The 18,845-nt window shown below is 42.4% G+C and overlaps 1 protein-coding gene across 1 annotated transcript in view; it reads right to left on the reverse strand.

Moving 5' to 3' along the window:
* LOC144120786 (ATP-binding cassette sub-family C member 9-like) overlaps window positions 1–18,845 on the reverse strand; it is a 36,052-nt gene continuing 17,207 nt past the window's right edge. Inside the window, 17 exon segments of the mRNA XM_077653488.1 lie at window positions 1–837; window positions 1,537–1,683; window positions 2,454–2,503; window positions 2,584–2,684; window positions 4,559–4,746; window positions 5,163–5,281; window positions 8,107–8,230; window positions 8,970–9,083; window positions 9,627–9,729; window positions 9,842–9,934; window positions 11,236–11,393; window positions 11,996–12,065; window positions 12,982–13,142; window positions 14,230–14,498; window positions 15,607–15,991; window positions 16,449–16,655; window positions 17,510–17,647. Coding sequence (XP_077509614.1) covers window positions 697–837; window positions 1,537–1,683; window positions 2,454–2,503; window positions 2,584–2,684; window positions 4,559–4,746; window positions 5,163–5,281; window positions 8,107–8,230; window positions 8,970–9,083; window positions 9,627–9,729; window positions 9,842–9,934; window positions 11,236–11,393; window positions 11,996–12,065; window positions 12,982–13,142; window positions 14,230–14,498; window positions 15,607–15,991; window positions 16,449–16,655; window positions 17,510–17,647 — 2,568 coding nt within the window. The 3' untranslated portion in view covers window positions 1–696.

Here is an 18,845-nt window from a genome sequence, read left to right on the forward strand (position 1 = left end):
TTGAAATAAAATGTTTATTAAATAACCTCTGAACAGTGTGTACAATGTCAGCAAAATAGAGTATTCCGGGTGTAAAATAAATAGTTGCTTCTTTTGAAGCCTTTTTTTGACAATGCATTCGTGCGTGCACAACACTCAGAAAGAAAGGAACAAAAAGTTAAAAACAATAAAAATAAATAAATAAGAATAAAACTTGCTCAGCACAAACCACAACACTGAAGGACAACAAGCAATATCAGTGGACCCTAACAAGTGTAAAAATGTGAAGCTAGTGGTGCGTAGATGATGCAACAAAAATGCCTCAGGAATGGTCGCCCAGTAAAATATTAACCCGAAATGTCTAGATGCTGCATGGAATGAGGTGGCTACTACACTTGGCACTTAGGTGGTTACTACACTCGACCCTTCAATAACACTTAAAGCATCACCAAGCAAGTATGGTGCTTGCCGAGGTACAGTCTATTGCAATGCACTCTTCACAGATGCATCTGGAAGAGGCTTACTGAAGAGAGATACTCTGAAGAAATGATAGCTTACAAAAAAGGCCAAGTAGTTCGCGCAGTTTCAGCACCGAAGAAAGCTGCTCTTGAATAAAATTAGAGCATTTAGCTTTTGTACTTCCTAAACGTGTCAGCTTTTATGCACAACAAAGCAGCCTGAGAACTAGAATTAAGCTGTGCCTGAAGGAAAAGATGCCTATTGTTCAGCTTCCTTCAGGAGGGACATGAATATGCTCCCTCTTCTCTGTTTCAACTCAGCTGGTGAGCCAGACTCAACAATCTGCCCAGCTTCAAGGACGATGACCCTGTCGAAGTTGAGCAGGCCAGTCACTCGGTGCTGGGAAAGAAGAAAACAAATGCTGCCATCAATAAATGCACATATGCATGCAAAGCAAAAAGAAAGAAAGAATAAAATAAAACCTCAAACTTTACATCTATTGATAAAGCAAAAAAGTGAAAGTGATGGCTATACAATAGCCTACACCTACTCGTGACCACTGTGCCCAGCACCATGCTGACCTGGACCACGTTTTCCATTCGCCAGCACGTGAATGGAGAACTTTTTTTGGAACGACATAATGACTATGACAAACACCGCAGAATCTAGAGAAAGTCCTACAACAAGTGCCAGAAAATGTGCACAAAACTGAAGCTGCAAATGCACTGAAAGAGCTCCCAGATTTTTCCTGCTCTCTGAGGAACAGAAAGGTCAGTAATAGCAGTGTCGCAGCCCCTTTGCCAGTGGCATCAATGAGCAGGCCTAAATGGCCCAGGACCACCGCAATTACTTTTTCGCTGGCCACTGAGTGAATGTGGGAGTGTTAACGCTGGAATGCATTTAACATCTAAGTGTCCACAATGTCCGTCCTCTCTAAAGTTACTGATTGGACGAGTGTTGCTATAAGGAACATGCACGAGCACAGTGAAAATGCAGATGCACAGCCAAGATGCAGATGCAACTTCCAGATGCAGGTCTTAAGAAATGTTTGGGCACAAAGTTCTTTAAAACTACATTTGTGCTAATGCAAGCACTTACAGCTATGGCCAGAACAGTTGAATCAGCCCATTCATTGAGGACAGTTTCCTGTATGAGACTGTCCAGGTTTGCATCCAACGATGACGTCGCTTCATCCAGCACCAGCACCTTTGAGGGTTGCAATAGTGCCCTAGCAAAACAAAACAGCTGCACAACAGGCAGAAGAAAAGATTAACAAGTCAGAGAGTTCCAATCTTCAACTTCAGGTCACTGTAAGGGCGTGTGTTCTAAATGAACTGACATTCACGGCTACTGGCCTCAAATCAAGCAATGTAGAAAATCAATGTAGAAAATAAGGAGAAAATTGCATTTCAGAGCATAGCAAAGGTAAGTAAAAAAATTTTACTTGACGAGTCGCCGCGATCTCTGTAAAAATCATTGCTATTATCATTTACAAATAAAATTATATGTCCCAAAGTTACAATTGTGCTCTTAGGGCTGTTATGGTGGAGACCTCTGGACTGATTCTGACCTCTTTCAGATCAAGTATCTAAAATTAGGCATCTAAGGGAGCAGGTATCCAAGATATCTTGGGCATAGGTACGCACAAGTCTCTCTATAAGGAGGGGGGCACAAAGTTTATGGTAGTGATAAGGAGGGGGGCACAAAGTTTATGGTAGTGCCCTTTCATATACGTCTTCTGGGTAGCAGGGAACAGTATGGGACAAAATTTGCAGCCGCCTCGCACAGGTTCGTTAGCCCCCCTTGCCTCCCGTCTAAGCACGCCTATGATCTTGAGAATCAGCCATTTCAGTACAGGAAAGTTTTGCGTTCCATTTCTCTTGAAACAAGACTGCATTTGCTGGGTATCATTCCTGTTACCTTGACTTCAGCTGTCCTATTCTAAAGCTCTCCAGAATCCACTGTAAAAAATATGCACTAAAGTTTTTACTAATGAGCAAATCACAACATCCAACCTGTTTCTGGCCACTGCTGAAGTTTGCACCCTCTTCAGATACCTCCCCATCTGGAAAGTAGAAGAATAAAGCAAAGGCTGCACAATGGAGTACAGACATTAGCAGTGTCTGATGAGACGTATGAACTTACCTAGCCCACCAGCAAGAATGACAATCTCCTTGAGATGCGCTTTTTCTAGCACATTCCAGAGCTGTTCATCTGTGTGAACTCTTTTTGGGTCCAAGTTTTGCCTGAAACATAGTCGGGACACTAAGAAGCTTGAGCAGCATAGATATAACCCACATGGATCAGTTTACAGGCCAGATCACACTTCACTTGTCTAGAGTGCTTGACCGGTGTGCTGCTGAGCAGATGAAGTGAATTCTTACCGCAGCTGCTCTGCAACGAGTAAAATGCTTGTGCCTTTGTGGTTCGCATGTCTACAAGGCTGCACAGGACGCAAATAATTTATCAGTGAAAGTCAATGCTCACTATAGAAATTCGCTTTATTTTCTCTGTTTGGCACCACTCGAGCACTCTAGACAAGTGTGATTGGGTCTGTACACACACATAAATCAATGAAAAAAGTTACCTTGAAATGGCTACTGGATACAGTAGTGAAATAAATGTGGTAAACATAATACAATCAAGATCTTCGAGATTTTAATGACAGAGCTAATTCATTCCATCCCGCCTAAGACGAAATTAAAAGACAGAAAAATATGAGAGGACCACACTTAATAAGGGTTCGGATTCTTTCCTTGCGTTTATACTGACATACAAGTCAGCATAATAGAGTAGCACCTGATATTTTGCCGTGCAAGAGAGAAGTCTTAGCATGACTAAAAGTGGCAACAAAAGGACTTGGAGAGCAGTCTAGAAAGGCACAATACCTATATGCAAAAGACAGCAAAAGAAAACAAACACGAGAGCCATTAAAAATAAAATTCTTTCTTGTACAGCTCCAGACTGAAATATATGCATGCCCCAAATTTGTGTATGTTTGTATGCATGTGTGTTTTGGCTGTGAGCCAGACCAGGTTTCCTTAACCTACTCTTGCATGTAGTACCTGGATATTTTCCTACTGGGCATCATTAGAGCCCTACTAAGGTGTCGTCACATAGCCTTTGCGTTCCCTAAATTTTTCATGAAAAGAAACTGAACATTACGGACTGGGTTTTCATGGCAGTCTGCACACTTATCAGAACTATACAGCAACGGGTTGCCTTAATGAGGAACATCACTACGAAAAGCATAGAAATGCCAAGACATTAGACAGGAGTAAGGTGAAATGCCTTTATCATAATCTTTTATCACCGTATCACTGCCTTTATCATAAAAAAAGGGTAAACATTTGTCCGAGAAAGGTACATAGTATCATGTTTTTGACAAATTTCTTGACATCAGTAAGGGCAAGAAAAATTATCAGAATACCTGCACTATGAATAATAGCAGCACTGTTTGCCTAAAAGCACATTGCAAGAATGTAGTGGTGCCTTTCTATAAAATGTAGGGTGAAATTATTTTTAAAATGCAATAGTATAACTACAGCTAATAAACCATGCATGCTAGCACAGCAAACTGAAGTATGAGCATGCTAAGAGTGCTTACGATTATTCCATCCTGCTTCCAGCAGAAAGAGGCAAGAGGAGGAGGGGGCAGAAGAAGAAGAAGAAAACAGGAAAAAAATGACCAAGAGGAGGAAAGAGAGAGAAGAGAAAGGCACGAGGCAAATTGTGAACAATTAATTGAGTGGTAATTTATTTCAATCACACTAGATGTTGTTAGTTTAACGCTGTTCTTTACTGTTGTCCAGAGATGACTCATTTAAGCTACATTGTCCAAGAATGTCTAAGCTGAGATTATTACAGCATACAAATGCTTCCCTAAAGATATGACAGCAACACAAAAATGTGAAGGTCTAAATCGCCATGAGCTGACTACTCACTAAAAGAGATTAACGCATGCAGACAGCAAGCTTTATTGAGCAGCGACATTACAACATCTGCATAACACAGCTCGGCCTGTAACTATCACTAGTGTTAATCACTAGCGTAGTTAATATTTACCACCCATGAACACTGCTATCTGAAGAAAACTGAGGGTAAATGTATTCGCACAAACCTTATTGTTCCAGAAAAAAGAACAGGCTCCTGGGGAATGATGGAGAGGCGGGAGCGCAGCACATCATAGGGAACCAAGGAAATGTCAATGTTGTCAACAAAGATCTTCCCTTCCGAGATGGGAACCATCTTGAAAAGACCCATGACCAGGGATGACTTGCCACTGCCAGTCCTTCCACAGATGCCAACCTTGGGGAAAGAATTGCCAACAGAAGATTTGCACTGAGCAGTAAATTACTGCACACCTCATTTATTGCATGTCCTACAAGGCAATGTCAGAAATACACCTTGCATGACTTAAAGCTGCGAAACTGACATGCTACAGAGAAAAGCAACAAAATTAAACACAAAGTCTTACAGCTCAAATTCAGGCATCAGAAAGTTCTGTTTTGAAAAATAACTGAGAAGTATTTCTGAAACATATTATAAACGAAAACGTAGCATATGGACGGGACGTAGAAGGGTGAAGCTGTTATCTTATCCACCTGAGGATGAAATAAATTAATGCATGACAATGTAAGAGTCACCTCAAACCCTGGATTCTTTGACAAAACATATATATAACAAAAAAAGGGACCCACAAAACCAATTTTCCAGGGCCTCACCTTTTCACCGGGTGCGAAAGTGACTGAGATGTTCCGCAGTATGGGGTCTAGACCAGCCTCATAGGTCATGGTGACTTTCTCAAACCGCACCTCACCTTTACTGGGCCAGTCAACAGGCACTGAAGGACCGAGAATGCAAGTCACTGTTAATAAGGGTGCGAGAACTTTGCCCTTCGCTTCCCACGGTAAGAAATAAACCGAATATATATGTGTGCGTGTTCACGTGTAAGGTTTCTGCCAAAAGTATTCACGTAAGAATCGGAAAATAATGAAATGAAAACCACATGGATTATGTCTGCCGCCCACATGTCAAGAACAGAGGCAAGTTGCATGTGAGCTTCTCTGGGTGCCAGAAGCGATTTGAACCTGAAACTGCATATTTATGAATGCCCATCCAAGTAAGTAGTTATGGGCCCCCACCTTAGACTTGTACCAGAAGTTCTCCAACTATTGAATGGAGTTTGCTCATATACAAAACTGCTTAAGCCCTCCGCAAAAGTACAGTTGCAAGTAAAAAAAGATTAGCACAAGTGACCGATGGCTCTATGGGCAGAAAAAAGAAAAAAAAAACTGTTTGGAGGCAATAACTTTCTGCTGAACCTCTCGCAAGATGGAGGATTGAAGAAGGCCTGCCATTCTTGTTATTGGCATTTTCATGAACCAGAGCTTGCAATGCTTGCACTCACTTAAAAAATAACTACTCAATACAAAGTGCAAACTGATTTAAGAGTATGCTGTTGCCTGCTACCTCCCCATACCATTTATTTCAGCAATGTTGTTGTTGTTGTATGGCGTTGTAACGTCCTAAATCAACTTGGGCTATGAGGGACGCAGTAGTGGAGGCCTACAGATAATTTCGACCAACTGGGGTTTTTTAATGTGCACTGACATCACACAGTACACTCGCCTCCAACATTGCGCCTCCATCAAAATGCGATCGCCGCAGCCGCAATTGAACCCGTGCCTTTCGGGTCTGCAGCTGAGCACCATCACCACTAAGCCACCGTGTTGGCTTTATCAGTGCTGCTGTTCTTTCGTATATTTAACATTCAAGGCATAATTTTGAAATATTAATGCACTGTTGTGGACTTTTACAAAATTCGATTCAAATTTGGAATATTTTTCATGGTGACGCGCTGTACCTGTAAGTGAAACCAAATGTAATCTTTTTTCTACATGCATTTAGGCACATGTGCACTTGGCTAAGTAACATGTAAAGTGTGACTGAATTTTCCAAGTTTTTCACAAAAGCTGACATGCCTACTTTTGCTCAACAGCATTTAGGTTATGTATATATCAGAAGTTGTAACGACAAAATGAAAAAAAAAAGAGCATTACACCACTTTACCACGTTAACCTAGTGTGGAAAAAAAAGAAAGTAATGTCTAATTTCAGTGAATAGGTCTGTTAAATGCAGTATCCCATCAGGGCAAAGACGTACTGTAGCATCACATGACATGAGCAGCTCTAATTTACATAGCAAGCTAGACAGATGCAGGAAGGCTGTGCAACACACAAGAAAAGGAGAGAGAGAGAGGACAGAATTTATTCGGTATGTAGTATCAATCACAAAAACTCACAAGTCATGGCACCAATGGCGGATGTTATTAAATTAATGCATCAGAATTAGAAGGGTCTGTGCAAGCAGAAATGGCGGCCACCATCAGTCAGTAGCCAGTGGCAGGTGGCAACCAGCCCATCAGGTTTAGTAAAACGAGCTTTTGGGCAAGTTGGTCACTTTGCTTCCACATAACTGCAGCGTAAAAATTACGAGCACAAAAAAGGGGAGAAATACATACAACACGGACAAAAGCTGCACTCACAACTGATTTTATTTCGCCAGGAATGGGAAATATAAAGGTTCCGCCGCGGATGCGCGCGCAGCAAGTACACGTACCTTGATCACAAAAACCAAAAAAACCAAGAAAACCAAATAAAAAAACTAAAAACAAAACTTTATCACACCGTGAAACCCATCTTATCGCCTGGCAGAGAGTCGGCCAGTCTGGCAGATGTGTCAACGATCGATTGAGGGAGCATGAAAGAAATTTAGAGAGAGATGAAGATGTTAATTTAGTTAAACATTGCAGGTCTTGTCAGGATTGTTCGCCGCATTTTGAAGGTGCAAGGATTCTAGGCAAAAGCAAAGATCAAACTGCACGTGAACTACTGGAAGCTTACCATATAAAGAAAAAGGGCGTTTTTTGCGTAAGCGATACTTCTGTTCATCTGTATAAAGCGGAATGTGACCTTTTCTCTGCCAGGCGATAAGATGGGTTTCACGGTGTGATAAAGTTTTGTTTTTAGTTTTTTGATTTGGTTTTTTTGGTTTTTGTGATCGAGGTACGTGTACTTGCTGCGCGCGCATCCGCGGCGGAACCTTTATATTTCCCATTCCTGGCGAAATAAAATCAGTTGTGAGTGCAGCTTTTGTCCGTGTCGTATGTGTTTCTCCCCTTTTTTGTGCTCGTAATTTTTACGCTGCAGTTATGTGGAAGCAGCCCATCAGGCTGTGAATGAACTTAGTATGCTAATTATACGAACTTAGTATATTACCTTAGATATAATGAGCCTTAGTATGCCACCTCAGATATAACGATCTTTCATTTGTTAAACGCAGATACAATGAACCCTAGTATGCCATCTCAGGCGTAACAAACTTTAGTGCGTTAACATCGGATATAACGAATCCAAGTATATGCCACCTCGGATAGAACGAACTTTCGAGTCTGGACCTCGGATGTAACGAACGTCGTGTGCTAACCTCAGATATAATGAACCTAAGTGTACCACCTTGGATATAATGAACTTTAGGGTGTCAACCTCGGATGAAATGAACATTTGGCTGCAACGCATTCAAATGATCCACCCAGCATCGCCAAGAAGTTTTTTTCCTGTGGTAGATGGTACAACAGAACTGTATGCAAAGAGCAAAAATGCCCACCTTGAATTGGTGAAGGGATGCGTTCAATTGGAAGCTGACAGTACTTGGTGACTCGCTCCACTGAACTCATGTACATCTCCACATTCGAGACTTGCCTCACAAGCCAGTTCAGGTAGATGGGTACCTGCATGACATGCCAAAAAAAAGAATCAGTTTTGCATGTGATAAAAAGATATTGCAGAGAATAAATTCTTTAGTAAAACTCTAGGTTAATACCTTGTATGGGTAGCACTATATCCGCTATGCACAGCCCAGAAAAATGCTGTTTAGAAGCTAGAATGAGATCAATTTTAGTTCATATAATCAGGGTTTAGCGATATATACTTAGAATTAATAAGTCCATGGGCTGTTACTTATTGAGGTGTCATCTATAAACACAAGGGTCATCCATAAACGCAACACAAAATAGGAAAAAAAGAAAGTATTAACAGGGCCAAAGGCATTGAGAGAAAGAAGGGGCTAATACATCATGAAAAAAAACGAAAAATTACAGATGCACACGAAACCTAAATATACTGAATTATTATGCACTATGCACCTGAGGTGAAAACTCTGAAGACTGCCTTATTCAGGGTAGGTAGTGTTAAATTAGGTAAAATCAATATGCTATCTAGCACTGTCTTGACAGAGGTTATGCTAAAAATGAATAAATACTATGAAATGAACTATAACAGAAATTAGACACTGAATAGCGCACCTTATTAGCAGACAACAACACTTGGCCTCGTCTATAGCCAAACGGCAAATTTAATTGAAAAAATCTGCCTCACTAACATGTCTGAATTCAAAGCCCTTGATCAACTAAATTCAAGCTGAACTGTACTGCCATATTACAACAAAGGTTCCAAGAAGGGTCCACTTACAAGCAGTGTGTATGTCATTGCAATACCAACAAAGGATGTGCTGGCTGTTCCTGTAATGGCTGCCGTTACAGAAGACACAGTTGCCAAAAACAGGATCACACCACCTAAGTAGTCCTGGAAAGAAAATGAAGATGCACGAGTGAGGAGGAGGAAAAACTTTTATGCAAAGAAAATACTGAAGACGAACGCCAAGACTGGAGCCCTCAGTCCAGGCACGAATAAAGCAAAAGAAAAAGAACAGTGCATAAAAAAGCATGCACTATATACACACATACAAGATGTGATTGTAGTCATCCTACTGACACTCCTGCAGTTCTGTCTGTTTATGCCTTAACTATTTAATGTGCCAAGTTGCAGCTTTGAAGGCTGTTGGTTTGATGCAACCAAATGAAAACTTTGATGGACTTATATGCACATCGACTTAGGCAGTGCAGCAAGGTTCAGCTTGGTTGCACCAATTTCCTGGGTTCTTGATTAAAACCATAATACGCTGTCATACACAAATATAAACCTGGTTTGCAAAGTGAAGTCTGGCACTGAGTACTGACTTTCAAAGCTCAGTATGGCCGGCAACACCGCCACGTGAGTAAGGAAAGCTGTGCTAATTTCCCCGAGATGCTACGAGAAAGAAAAAAGATTGTAAACGTCCAGCCTCACCAGCGAGATCCCAAGCCAGCAGTTGGCACAGTTGACCATGATGAAGGCTAAGTTGTTGTCGTTGATGTGCTCATTCATTTTCTCAACAAACCTGTGCTCTTCCCTGAGCGCACAAAAGCATGAAAAATTCGAAAACATGAGACAATGAAGGGCGAAACATGTTTCTGCACATAAGGAGAGAAGCATGAAGTATTTGTTGTAGTTCTGAAACTTACCTGAAGGCTCTAATTGTGCTCAGTCCTGCCAATGTTTCCGAGAAGTGAGAAAACACGGGACTTTTTGTAATACTGTCAAGGCGTTGCAGTTCTCTAAAATGAGAAGAAAAGCAAAAACGCGAAAATTAGACCAATAATCCTTTCAACATTCCTGGGAGGAATGTAACAACAGATTTTTTTCACTTGGTCTATCCCACTTCAAACTTACAAGTAAGCTGAAGCCACCTCAAGTTTAAGCTTGTCAAGAGAGATGATTCAGCTTTAGTGTTACTATTTGCACAGGTTAATTGTACTCACTACATTTTTAAAGCCTTATGATCACAGTATGCTTGTGAATACTAAAACAAATATTTGTCCCTGCTTTTTGCAATAATATTGTAGTGTTATCTTATCTTAAGTCAATATTTTTAGAAGCTCACAGTGCATTTATTGTCTACGTCTGAACACTGCATATGGGCAGAAATTGTAACCAATTGCTTTCACAAGTTTCACAGCTCCTAGGAGCATGGCACTGAAGCACAACTTGCAGGGCGCCAGAACAGCAAAAGGGAGGGGGGGGGGGGGGGGGGGGGGGTTAGCCCCGCCACTTCCTGTTCAATTTACATTTTTAAAAATGTATTAAATATTCATTTATATGCTTGCCCTCCCCCCAGCTCTCCCTGGTTCCGGCGTCCCTGACAATTTGTGTCTAATTAGTGGCTTATTCAAAATGATCGCAATTTACACTAATCCAAGTCATCACATAACATGCTCAAAATTCTCCACCATGCAAGTCCAATGTGTCATAGTAATCATGGCTGTCTTTTATCTTTACAAGTTTTTGAAAACTATGTCAGAACTGTCAGAACTGTGTCACACTTAGCAATGCATTATTATAATAGCAAACAGCCCATTCATGCTGTAATTACTATGCATTTCGAAGCCAGACTGCCATGTAAATTTGTTTTTCATTTACTGGCTGCTCATCAGGATGTGCGTGTAGCATATCTGAATCATCATGATGCCTGAGGATGCGAATTTAAACATGACGTGGTCAAGATAGGCTATTGCACAACCCACCACTTGCTAATGCAGTTGATAGCTATGCTGACAGTGTGTCTCAGATCATTTTTTTCAACACAGTGTCATGTCACCTCACAAACAGGAAGTGCCATCTGGTCATCTGGTCACATGATAATATAACAGTATAAGGCAGCTTTCAGCTCTCTGAGTCTGCGTTCACCTACATGCATGGTGTTCAGCAGTGTTGTGAGACATGTAAATGAAAGTATCTGGCTTTGTATTACACAAGCTCACTTTTCGGGGATCCGAATTCTAGCCACGATTTTATTCCTTTTCCCAAGGCTGCAAAAGTGAATGCTAACAGCGTAATGAAAATGAAAGTACAAGTTCACCTTGAAGAGTGTCGGAAGAAGGACTGAATGTAATAGTAGGCTGCCACAACGAACACCACCACAAGCAGGAAGTAGGGGGTCACAAAGACGTCCACCAAGATGGCTGAGATGCAGAGCATTAGGAAACGCAGCAGAACAGGCAAGGTGACGGGCAGTTTCTGCAAGGCGCACATAAAAGAGTGGAACACAGAATGAAAAAAGCGGGTAGGCAAGGTCCGAGCTGCTGATGTCAAAGAGAGCTCATCACATCATGAGGTCTGGATGATTCTAATTCACACTAATCCATACTAAGTACAGCCGTCAGCAGAAGTCTGTGGAATGTGTGTGCTTGAGAACACATTTCCTGTAGCAATGCTTTGCGACGCAACTGCCTGGTACTGATACCAGTGGATGGAGTGTGCAAGTCCGCCTATACTTACGGGCATTTTAAGCGATTGGCTTGCATGACAGCACAGAAATAAATTTTTTCCATACAACTGTGCCCTGCAAACGTTTGCTGCCAACTGCACACTCCAGTCTTGGTAAAACCGACAACCAGGCTGTATTCTATCATGCACGTCAAATTTGAAGGAGGAAACAAATACCCTAGAACTGTCATAGTACACAAGGTTAAATAATGAAGCCCACAAGAAAATACCACCTGATGTAAACAAAAAATGAAAGAAATAAAAAAAATAGAAAAGATTATAATGTTGAAGCCTGATGGATTGCATTCAATGAATACGATCCAGACAGGGCAGTGAATTTCATCATACAGTACCTTGTCAATAACTCCCATGTCACTAGAAAATCTATTTATGATTCTTCCAATGGGGTTGGCATCAAAGAATCTGCAAGAAAAAACATTACAGCAAGAAGTCATTGGGAAGAAGGCACATAACTGCAAACATACTGCTAACATGTCAGGCTGTTGTAACGATGCTATGCTGACAAATAATTTCTCAGATTCTTTTTTACTGTTCAGGCTGCATGATGACATTTCATAGCTCACTGATGTTATGAGTCACAGATAAGTTTACTGCATGAGGAATCTTGCTATTTTGTAAAAATACTCTAACGACCTCGTTTTGCCCAAACCTATTTTATAATTCCAACTACTATGTGAGTCCAACAAAAAAGGAAACTTTCAATTGTGGGGTGAACTAAGCACAATTTACTGCTATAAGGCATGTATTTAGCTCTGCAGAGGGCAAACCATATTTTTTCTTGCGGCCATGGACTAGTCTTTTGCAAAAACGACTGCAGTTACAGATCGCACTGAACCAGTTTTCCAAATAGCTGCACTGAATCTTTTTGCACCATCTAGCCATCCCTTTTGTAATGCCCTCATGGGAACTTGAAAGAGGAGCCTTGAGGGTTTTCTAAAAAATAAACAACTAAATAAGTTCATTATATCCATCCAGGTGGAAATGTAAGCAGTTTCATGTGCGAACCAAAACATAATGATTATGCTGGCATTTATGCTTGAAGTATTACTCGAAATGCTCCAAAATGTGAAAAACTTTAACAAGATGCTTAATGTTTTTTTTTTCCACCAAATTTTTCAAAAATAACTAGGCACTTAGAGTGCCAGCATATATCCCGTTCCTAAACACACCTAGTAACTTTGTTTGTTACAAATCATGACAAAGAACAAACATACTAACTTCTGTTGATCCAAGCTACGTGTTCATTCGTAAAGTCTTTGTCAAAACAGAGTAAAGCAGCTTAGGGAGCGTTTTCTGCAAAGTTCAGTACAGTACATACCTCATAGGACACTGGACGATATTGTCGATCATACTGTTGTGGAACACCTTGACTGAACGAAGGGAGACAAGCTGAGCGGACATGTTTGTCACCAGTGAGAGAACGATGCAGAAGAGGGACAGGCCCAGGTAGCCCATCAGGTAGCTCCATGCCAGTTCGTCCTGCATTTTATGAAGTGCTTATTTGTAATCTTTACTCCATGACTAATGAGCCATTACCACTGGCCGCAGAGCAAGAATATGTGAGATGCAAAACTGCACTCTAGCAAGGTGTCAGTGTCATACATACTTCTAGTAGCTCGGAGACAGTAAATTGCGCCCCAACACCATTTGGTGAAGAGGCAGCTACTGCTATGTGCTTGTGTCTTTTATGGTGCCAGTTTTTACCGTAGTGCATCAAATCATTTTTCTTATACACACGTACATCGTTGGTCAAAAGTAACCACGCCACGAGGTCTAGTCTTGAGCACTATAGTAAGGCACAGCGCCTAAAGTGCTCCTCACAAATGAAAAGGAGATTACCACCCCATCCACCCTTCATAGGTTTTGAGCTTCAGGGGTGTGATAAGTTCCCTGCTGCAAGGCTCGAAGGCAGATCCGGTGGTCTGGAAACATTAAAGGGACGTGGAAGACAACTCCATGCAATTCATGCTGCCTCTCTAAGATATGACTCTACGGCTTTTTCTGGGTATGTCGACGTTTGTCTGCAGCAGATAACAGATTCGCTGTTGAGAAAATAGTATTAAAAATTTCCCCGCCAGACAATGCAAACTCGTGACATCTGTGCACTGAAAAGGACTCCAATATCACCAAGTGAATGGTAGTGCAGTCCACCCTCCACGATCTGTGCCCCAAAAAACCTACGTTGATGCACGTAGTCTACTTGCGAAATCAATCGATAATGGAAATACCTCTGCTTTACCCTTTGGCCTTTCCTAGTAGGCCTCTTATAAAAGCTATGTGGTATCTATTAATACAGGCCAACTTCAATTTGTGCTCATGTGTCGCATTAACTCGCAGATGCCTTGAAGCCCATCTTCGAATGTGAAAATACTGCACATTTGAAAACACATTAGTACACATACAGGACCAGGCATGTTCTGTACCTTTCAGCATGCAAGCAGTGCCAAGACAAGAAGAAAAGGTTCAGAGACAAAAAAAAAAATTTTTGCGTTGGCAAGCAGTGCTTCAGAGCTCCCAACAACAAATGCACGATAACAGCCATGTGAACAAGACAGCACAGACCAACCTGGCTTGCTGGAACAGTGGCATTGATGTCTCTGGACGCTTCCGACCAGCCGGTGAGCCAGAAGTCGGATCCGAGCTTGGCCCCCTGGTTTGCCGCAAACAGAATGCACACCAATGCCGCCAGCACGAAACGGCAAGAGCGCATGTACGCTGTGTAGACCGAGCATGGTATCTTGCCCTGCTCCCGGTCTTCGTCCTCGATCACCTTCCACTGGGCCTCTTCAACAAGAGCAAGGGAGTCGGGCCCACTCAGAAGAGGGCCAGTTGCCCCTGGGTTTCAGACAAAGAGAGCACTGTTAGGGGCCCCAAGGTCACATAAAACAGTACCAAATCTTGAGAAGACAAGGAAGGAAATAGAGGGGCTCATTACGACATATATGACAGTAGCCAACAGTCATCGAAACTAAGCAGCATAGGGGATGGTTTTTGTTCTTAATTTGTGGTGTTCATCAATGGGAGATTAATATGGTAACTTTTTAATTATTCTTTTAAAGATAACGGATTATAAAGTCAAAGAAAAACCAATCACATGCCGCTGGTGAGAACCAAAAACGACCTCTGAATTTCGAGTCCAGTGCTCTAGCAACTGCTGCCTCAAGCTGCTGGAGGTCATGGGTTCGGATCCCACTGGCGGCACGAAGTGGCTCGAGGTCTCGCTTTCCAAGCCAGTGGGCCTATTGAGGGCTTCTCAGACAGGGATCGTCTTGTGTATTACAGAGAGATCACACAGCATTAAGGACTCCATAGAGCGAAGTACCCCCAATCATTGACAAAGATTCAGGCCACCTCTTGGCACGGTCTCCAAAATCATACATTCCCGAACCTGGTTATGTATAGTCGTTATTATCCGAGACAATATTTAAATCAGTGCAAAATATGTAACGATAAAGCGGATCTCAACCATATTCTTTGGGAATGTCCACCTGGAGGGAAAAACAAAGTAGCTTGACCAATGGGAGGCTCTCCTACTCAGCTCTGATTCGGGGGCTCAGACAAAGGTCGTCCAACTGGCCAAAGACACCGCCAGGATCCAAGACTTTCTGGCCGTCGTTTAGGTGAGGGGCCTAAAGCCTCTCAAACTGTCGGAAATAAAAGTTTTATAATCCAATCCGCATTTCTTTAAATGCATTAAAGAGGCTTTACTGTACTGAGTTTCCATCGCTTAAGATCTTCTCATTTTGCTATTCTTGTTTCAATTGTCTTGTTCGCATTTCATTTATTCGCATTTAATTTATTGTAGGTGATAGTACCTGTCGACTAGAAAGGATGAAAAGCATTGTGCCAGATGTTGTGTCGCAAAATCCAGAATCACCGCTGAAAGTGGTAGTTCGACAGCACGGCTCTCAGGCTACTATCTCGGCACTCATTTTGTACCCACCATCCTCTCCGGGCTGATCAGTGCCATTGGCAAGCAGCATCTCTTTTTTCTTCCCTTCGTGATCCTCCTCCTGCTCCTCCTCTTCCTCAATGAAGTTTTCCGCTGTGTTCGAAACCCGTGAGCTCAGGCGGGACGGAGGGCTCCGCATCCATGCACCGCGAATGAGTGACGAAGTGTTGGAGCCAGCGGTTGACGTTGAGTGCATACTGTCTGTGGAGGCACTGGTCCTGAACCGGAAGCCCACCGAATTGGGCCTCGGAGTACAGGCCCCACGTGGCGCCGTGCCCGCTTCGTCATTGCTCAAGTCGTGCAGTGGCAGTGGACTTGAGGGGTCGTGTGACAGCTGACGACTCAGGGTAACGGGGCGTGGCTGTGGTCTGACATCCTGGAGACAACACGAGTAACAACAAGAACACTATGAGAAGCGCGAATTTTAGTTTTATTGAGAAAAGAAAAAAAATCTAGTGTAATGTGTTTGAGGAAATCCCCGGAGTTTGAGCGCAGTATGTATGTCAAATAAACGAATATTAAATACTAATACTACAATTAACACCGACCCAGAAGCAACAGTATGGGCATAAAAAAAAAAGCTATGCCGTTTTAAAACATATCTGCATTCATTGATAAATTTGGCTTCACTTCGTCGTCTGCTAACCAGGCCCACTATGTTCTTTGGCAGAGAGACTGTCCCAGCAAAGCAGCTACTTTCAGTTTGTGCCCCAGGTGAAAAAACTAATATTTTTTTATCGTAATTTCAAGAAAGAAGTGAGGCCTTCTTCAGCAGTAAAGCTCAGGTAGATGTTGATGCAGAGTGAAGAATTGACAATGTCATGTGAGCTTACCTGTGTAGAACCCGAGTTAGCCAGGTAGAGGGACTGCTTGGTGATCATGCGCATGAGCTTGTGGCGCTCCTTGGTTGTGTTGTCTCTTGTCGACGGAACCTCCTTTTTGGTGGAGCGACTTAGCACGGTCGCCAAGTCTGGCTCCAGCTTTTCGATCTCGGCCAGGTTACCCTGGCACCTAATTTTTCCTCCTTCCAGGATTACCACCTGCAAGCAAGGAACTCTCGTCATTCCTTTCCTGCATTCCTTTTAATTTTTTGCTTGTTTCATTTGTGATCATAATAGCTCTAACTATGTCCCTAAAAACAAATTTATACATTCGACTATAAAGAGGGATAATATCACAATAAGAAGAAGATGATTCATTACATTTATGAACACAGGTGTACACTACTTGGCATATGACAGCATACCACGGCTTTCATTTGAAATGTTCCACACAAAACTTGACACACATCTGCTTTGAAAAAGCTTACAAAAGTAGTGCAGTTTTTCTAAACCAATGAAACCTGGATGTAATTGATAATTTGAGAGAATGATGATGACAATGGATTTTTATGGCGCAAGCGCATCTATGGCCAAAGAGTGCCATGACACAAGGTGTTTTCTTTTTCTCAAGGTGGGGTCAAAGACCCATTTCCCAAGCATTTGACCCTAAATAAGCCGAGCACCAGACCAGGGGAAACCTTGTACCCATTGTATCACCGGTGGGTACCCGGCAGCACTAGGGATCGAACCCCGCACCTCCCGCACGCGAGGCGGATGCTCGACCACTTGGCCACCGCTGCGGTCAATTTGAGAGAATGATCTGTGCAATTTCTCAAGGCCAAGCAAACGTAAAACATGAGAAATAAAACCACAAGCATGTGAAACTGGTGCACAATAATGGCAGTGCAAGAGTATGCAGATCACCCTCTGTGCTGTTAATTGAACCTTAACAGCTCATAAAGTTTTCGGAATAAGGTTTTTGCAGACACTGAGCAAAGTGGAAATAAGCTAATGGCATTTCCAGAGAGACATCAGATGATGCACAACATGCACTGATAAGAAACAGTCATCACCTTTGAAGCATGAATCAGCAGTTCCTGCTTGTGGGTCACAAGGACAACAGTACGGTGCCTTCTAAGCAGAAGGTTCCTGACGCCTTGTTCAAACACGTGCATGCCAACATGGGTATCGAGTGCGGACAAAGGGTCATCCTAAGAAGCAGATAAAGAGGAAAAAAAAGAAAATAGAGTGCAGACATTTACGAATAAAGCCTTTCAGACATTCGCTTTCGAATATACCGGGTGTCCCAGCTAACTTGAGCCAAGGGTTTAAAAAATAATTAGTAGAGACAGGCGAGTGAAACCAGCTGCATATTGATGACAGCCATCTTGAGCACCACAGGCAATTTTTTTTTCGCAAATAACTAGTAATTTAATTAAGTTTAATTATCTAAATAATAAATATCGATTTTAGACAACAAATTGCATTTGAAGAGTTGTCGAGCACCTTCAGAAACCCCCCTTCCACCATTTACGATAAGGAAATCCTCACGTGCGTCTTTTTTTCCCAGCTCCAAAGATAGCCCGCGAAATACAAAATAAACCACGTGACTAACGCACTTGCACACCATGATCGTGCTGCTTTCAAGCGTGGCTTGAGCAAACGAAATCGCCCGCAGCCTTGACTCGACGGCCCTGTAGCAGCGGCAGGCCGATAAGTTGGCGGCGGCAACTCGCACCGTCACGTGCGCCACTGGCTGACGCAGACAAGTACCCACCGGCAACATATCGACCTGCCACTGTTGCGGGGGACATCGAGTCAAGGCTGCAGGTGATTTCGTTTGCTCAAGCCACACTTGAGAGCAACATGATCATGGCCCGCAAGTGCGCTAGTCACGTGGTTTATTTTGTATTTCGCGGGCTATCTTTGGAGCCGAGAAAAAAAGACACACGTGAGGGTTTCCTTATCGTAAATGATGGGATGGGGGTTCTGAAGGTGTCTCGACAAGTCTTCAAATGCAACTTGTTGTTTAAAGTCAATATTTATTAATTTAGATAATTAAACCTCATTAAAATATTAATTAACTGTGAAACAGAAAATTGGCTGTGGTGCGCAAGGTGGCTGTCACCGATATGCAACTAGTTTCACTTGCCTGCCTCTAACAATTCATTTTTTAACCCTTGGCTCAAGTTACCTGGGACACCCGGTATGTGAGCGCTACCCTGCAGTAGGTGTATCATTTATGAATTATCCAGGATATCTTCCCACACTGCAGTCTACCCCAGTCAGCTATCTGGCTACTGCTGCCTGCCTGCAGAAACCATAGCTATGTAATCACTCCAGTGAGGGATATCTTCTGACGATTTCAGTAACAACGCACAGAGATACAAGAAAAAGGCGCACGACAGC

This window comes from Amblyomma americanum, chromosome 2, assembly GCF_052857255.1.
Source record: "Amblyomma americanum isolate KBUSLIRL-KWMA chromosome 2, ASM5285725v1, whole genome shotgun sequence".
NCBI lineage: Eukaryota > Metazoa > Arthropoda > Arachnida > Ixodida > Ixodidae > Amblyomma > Amblyomma americanum.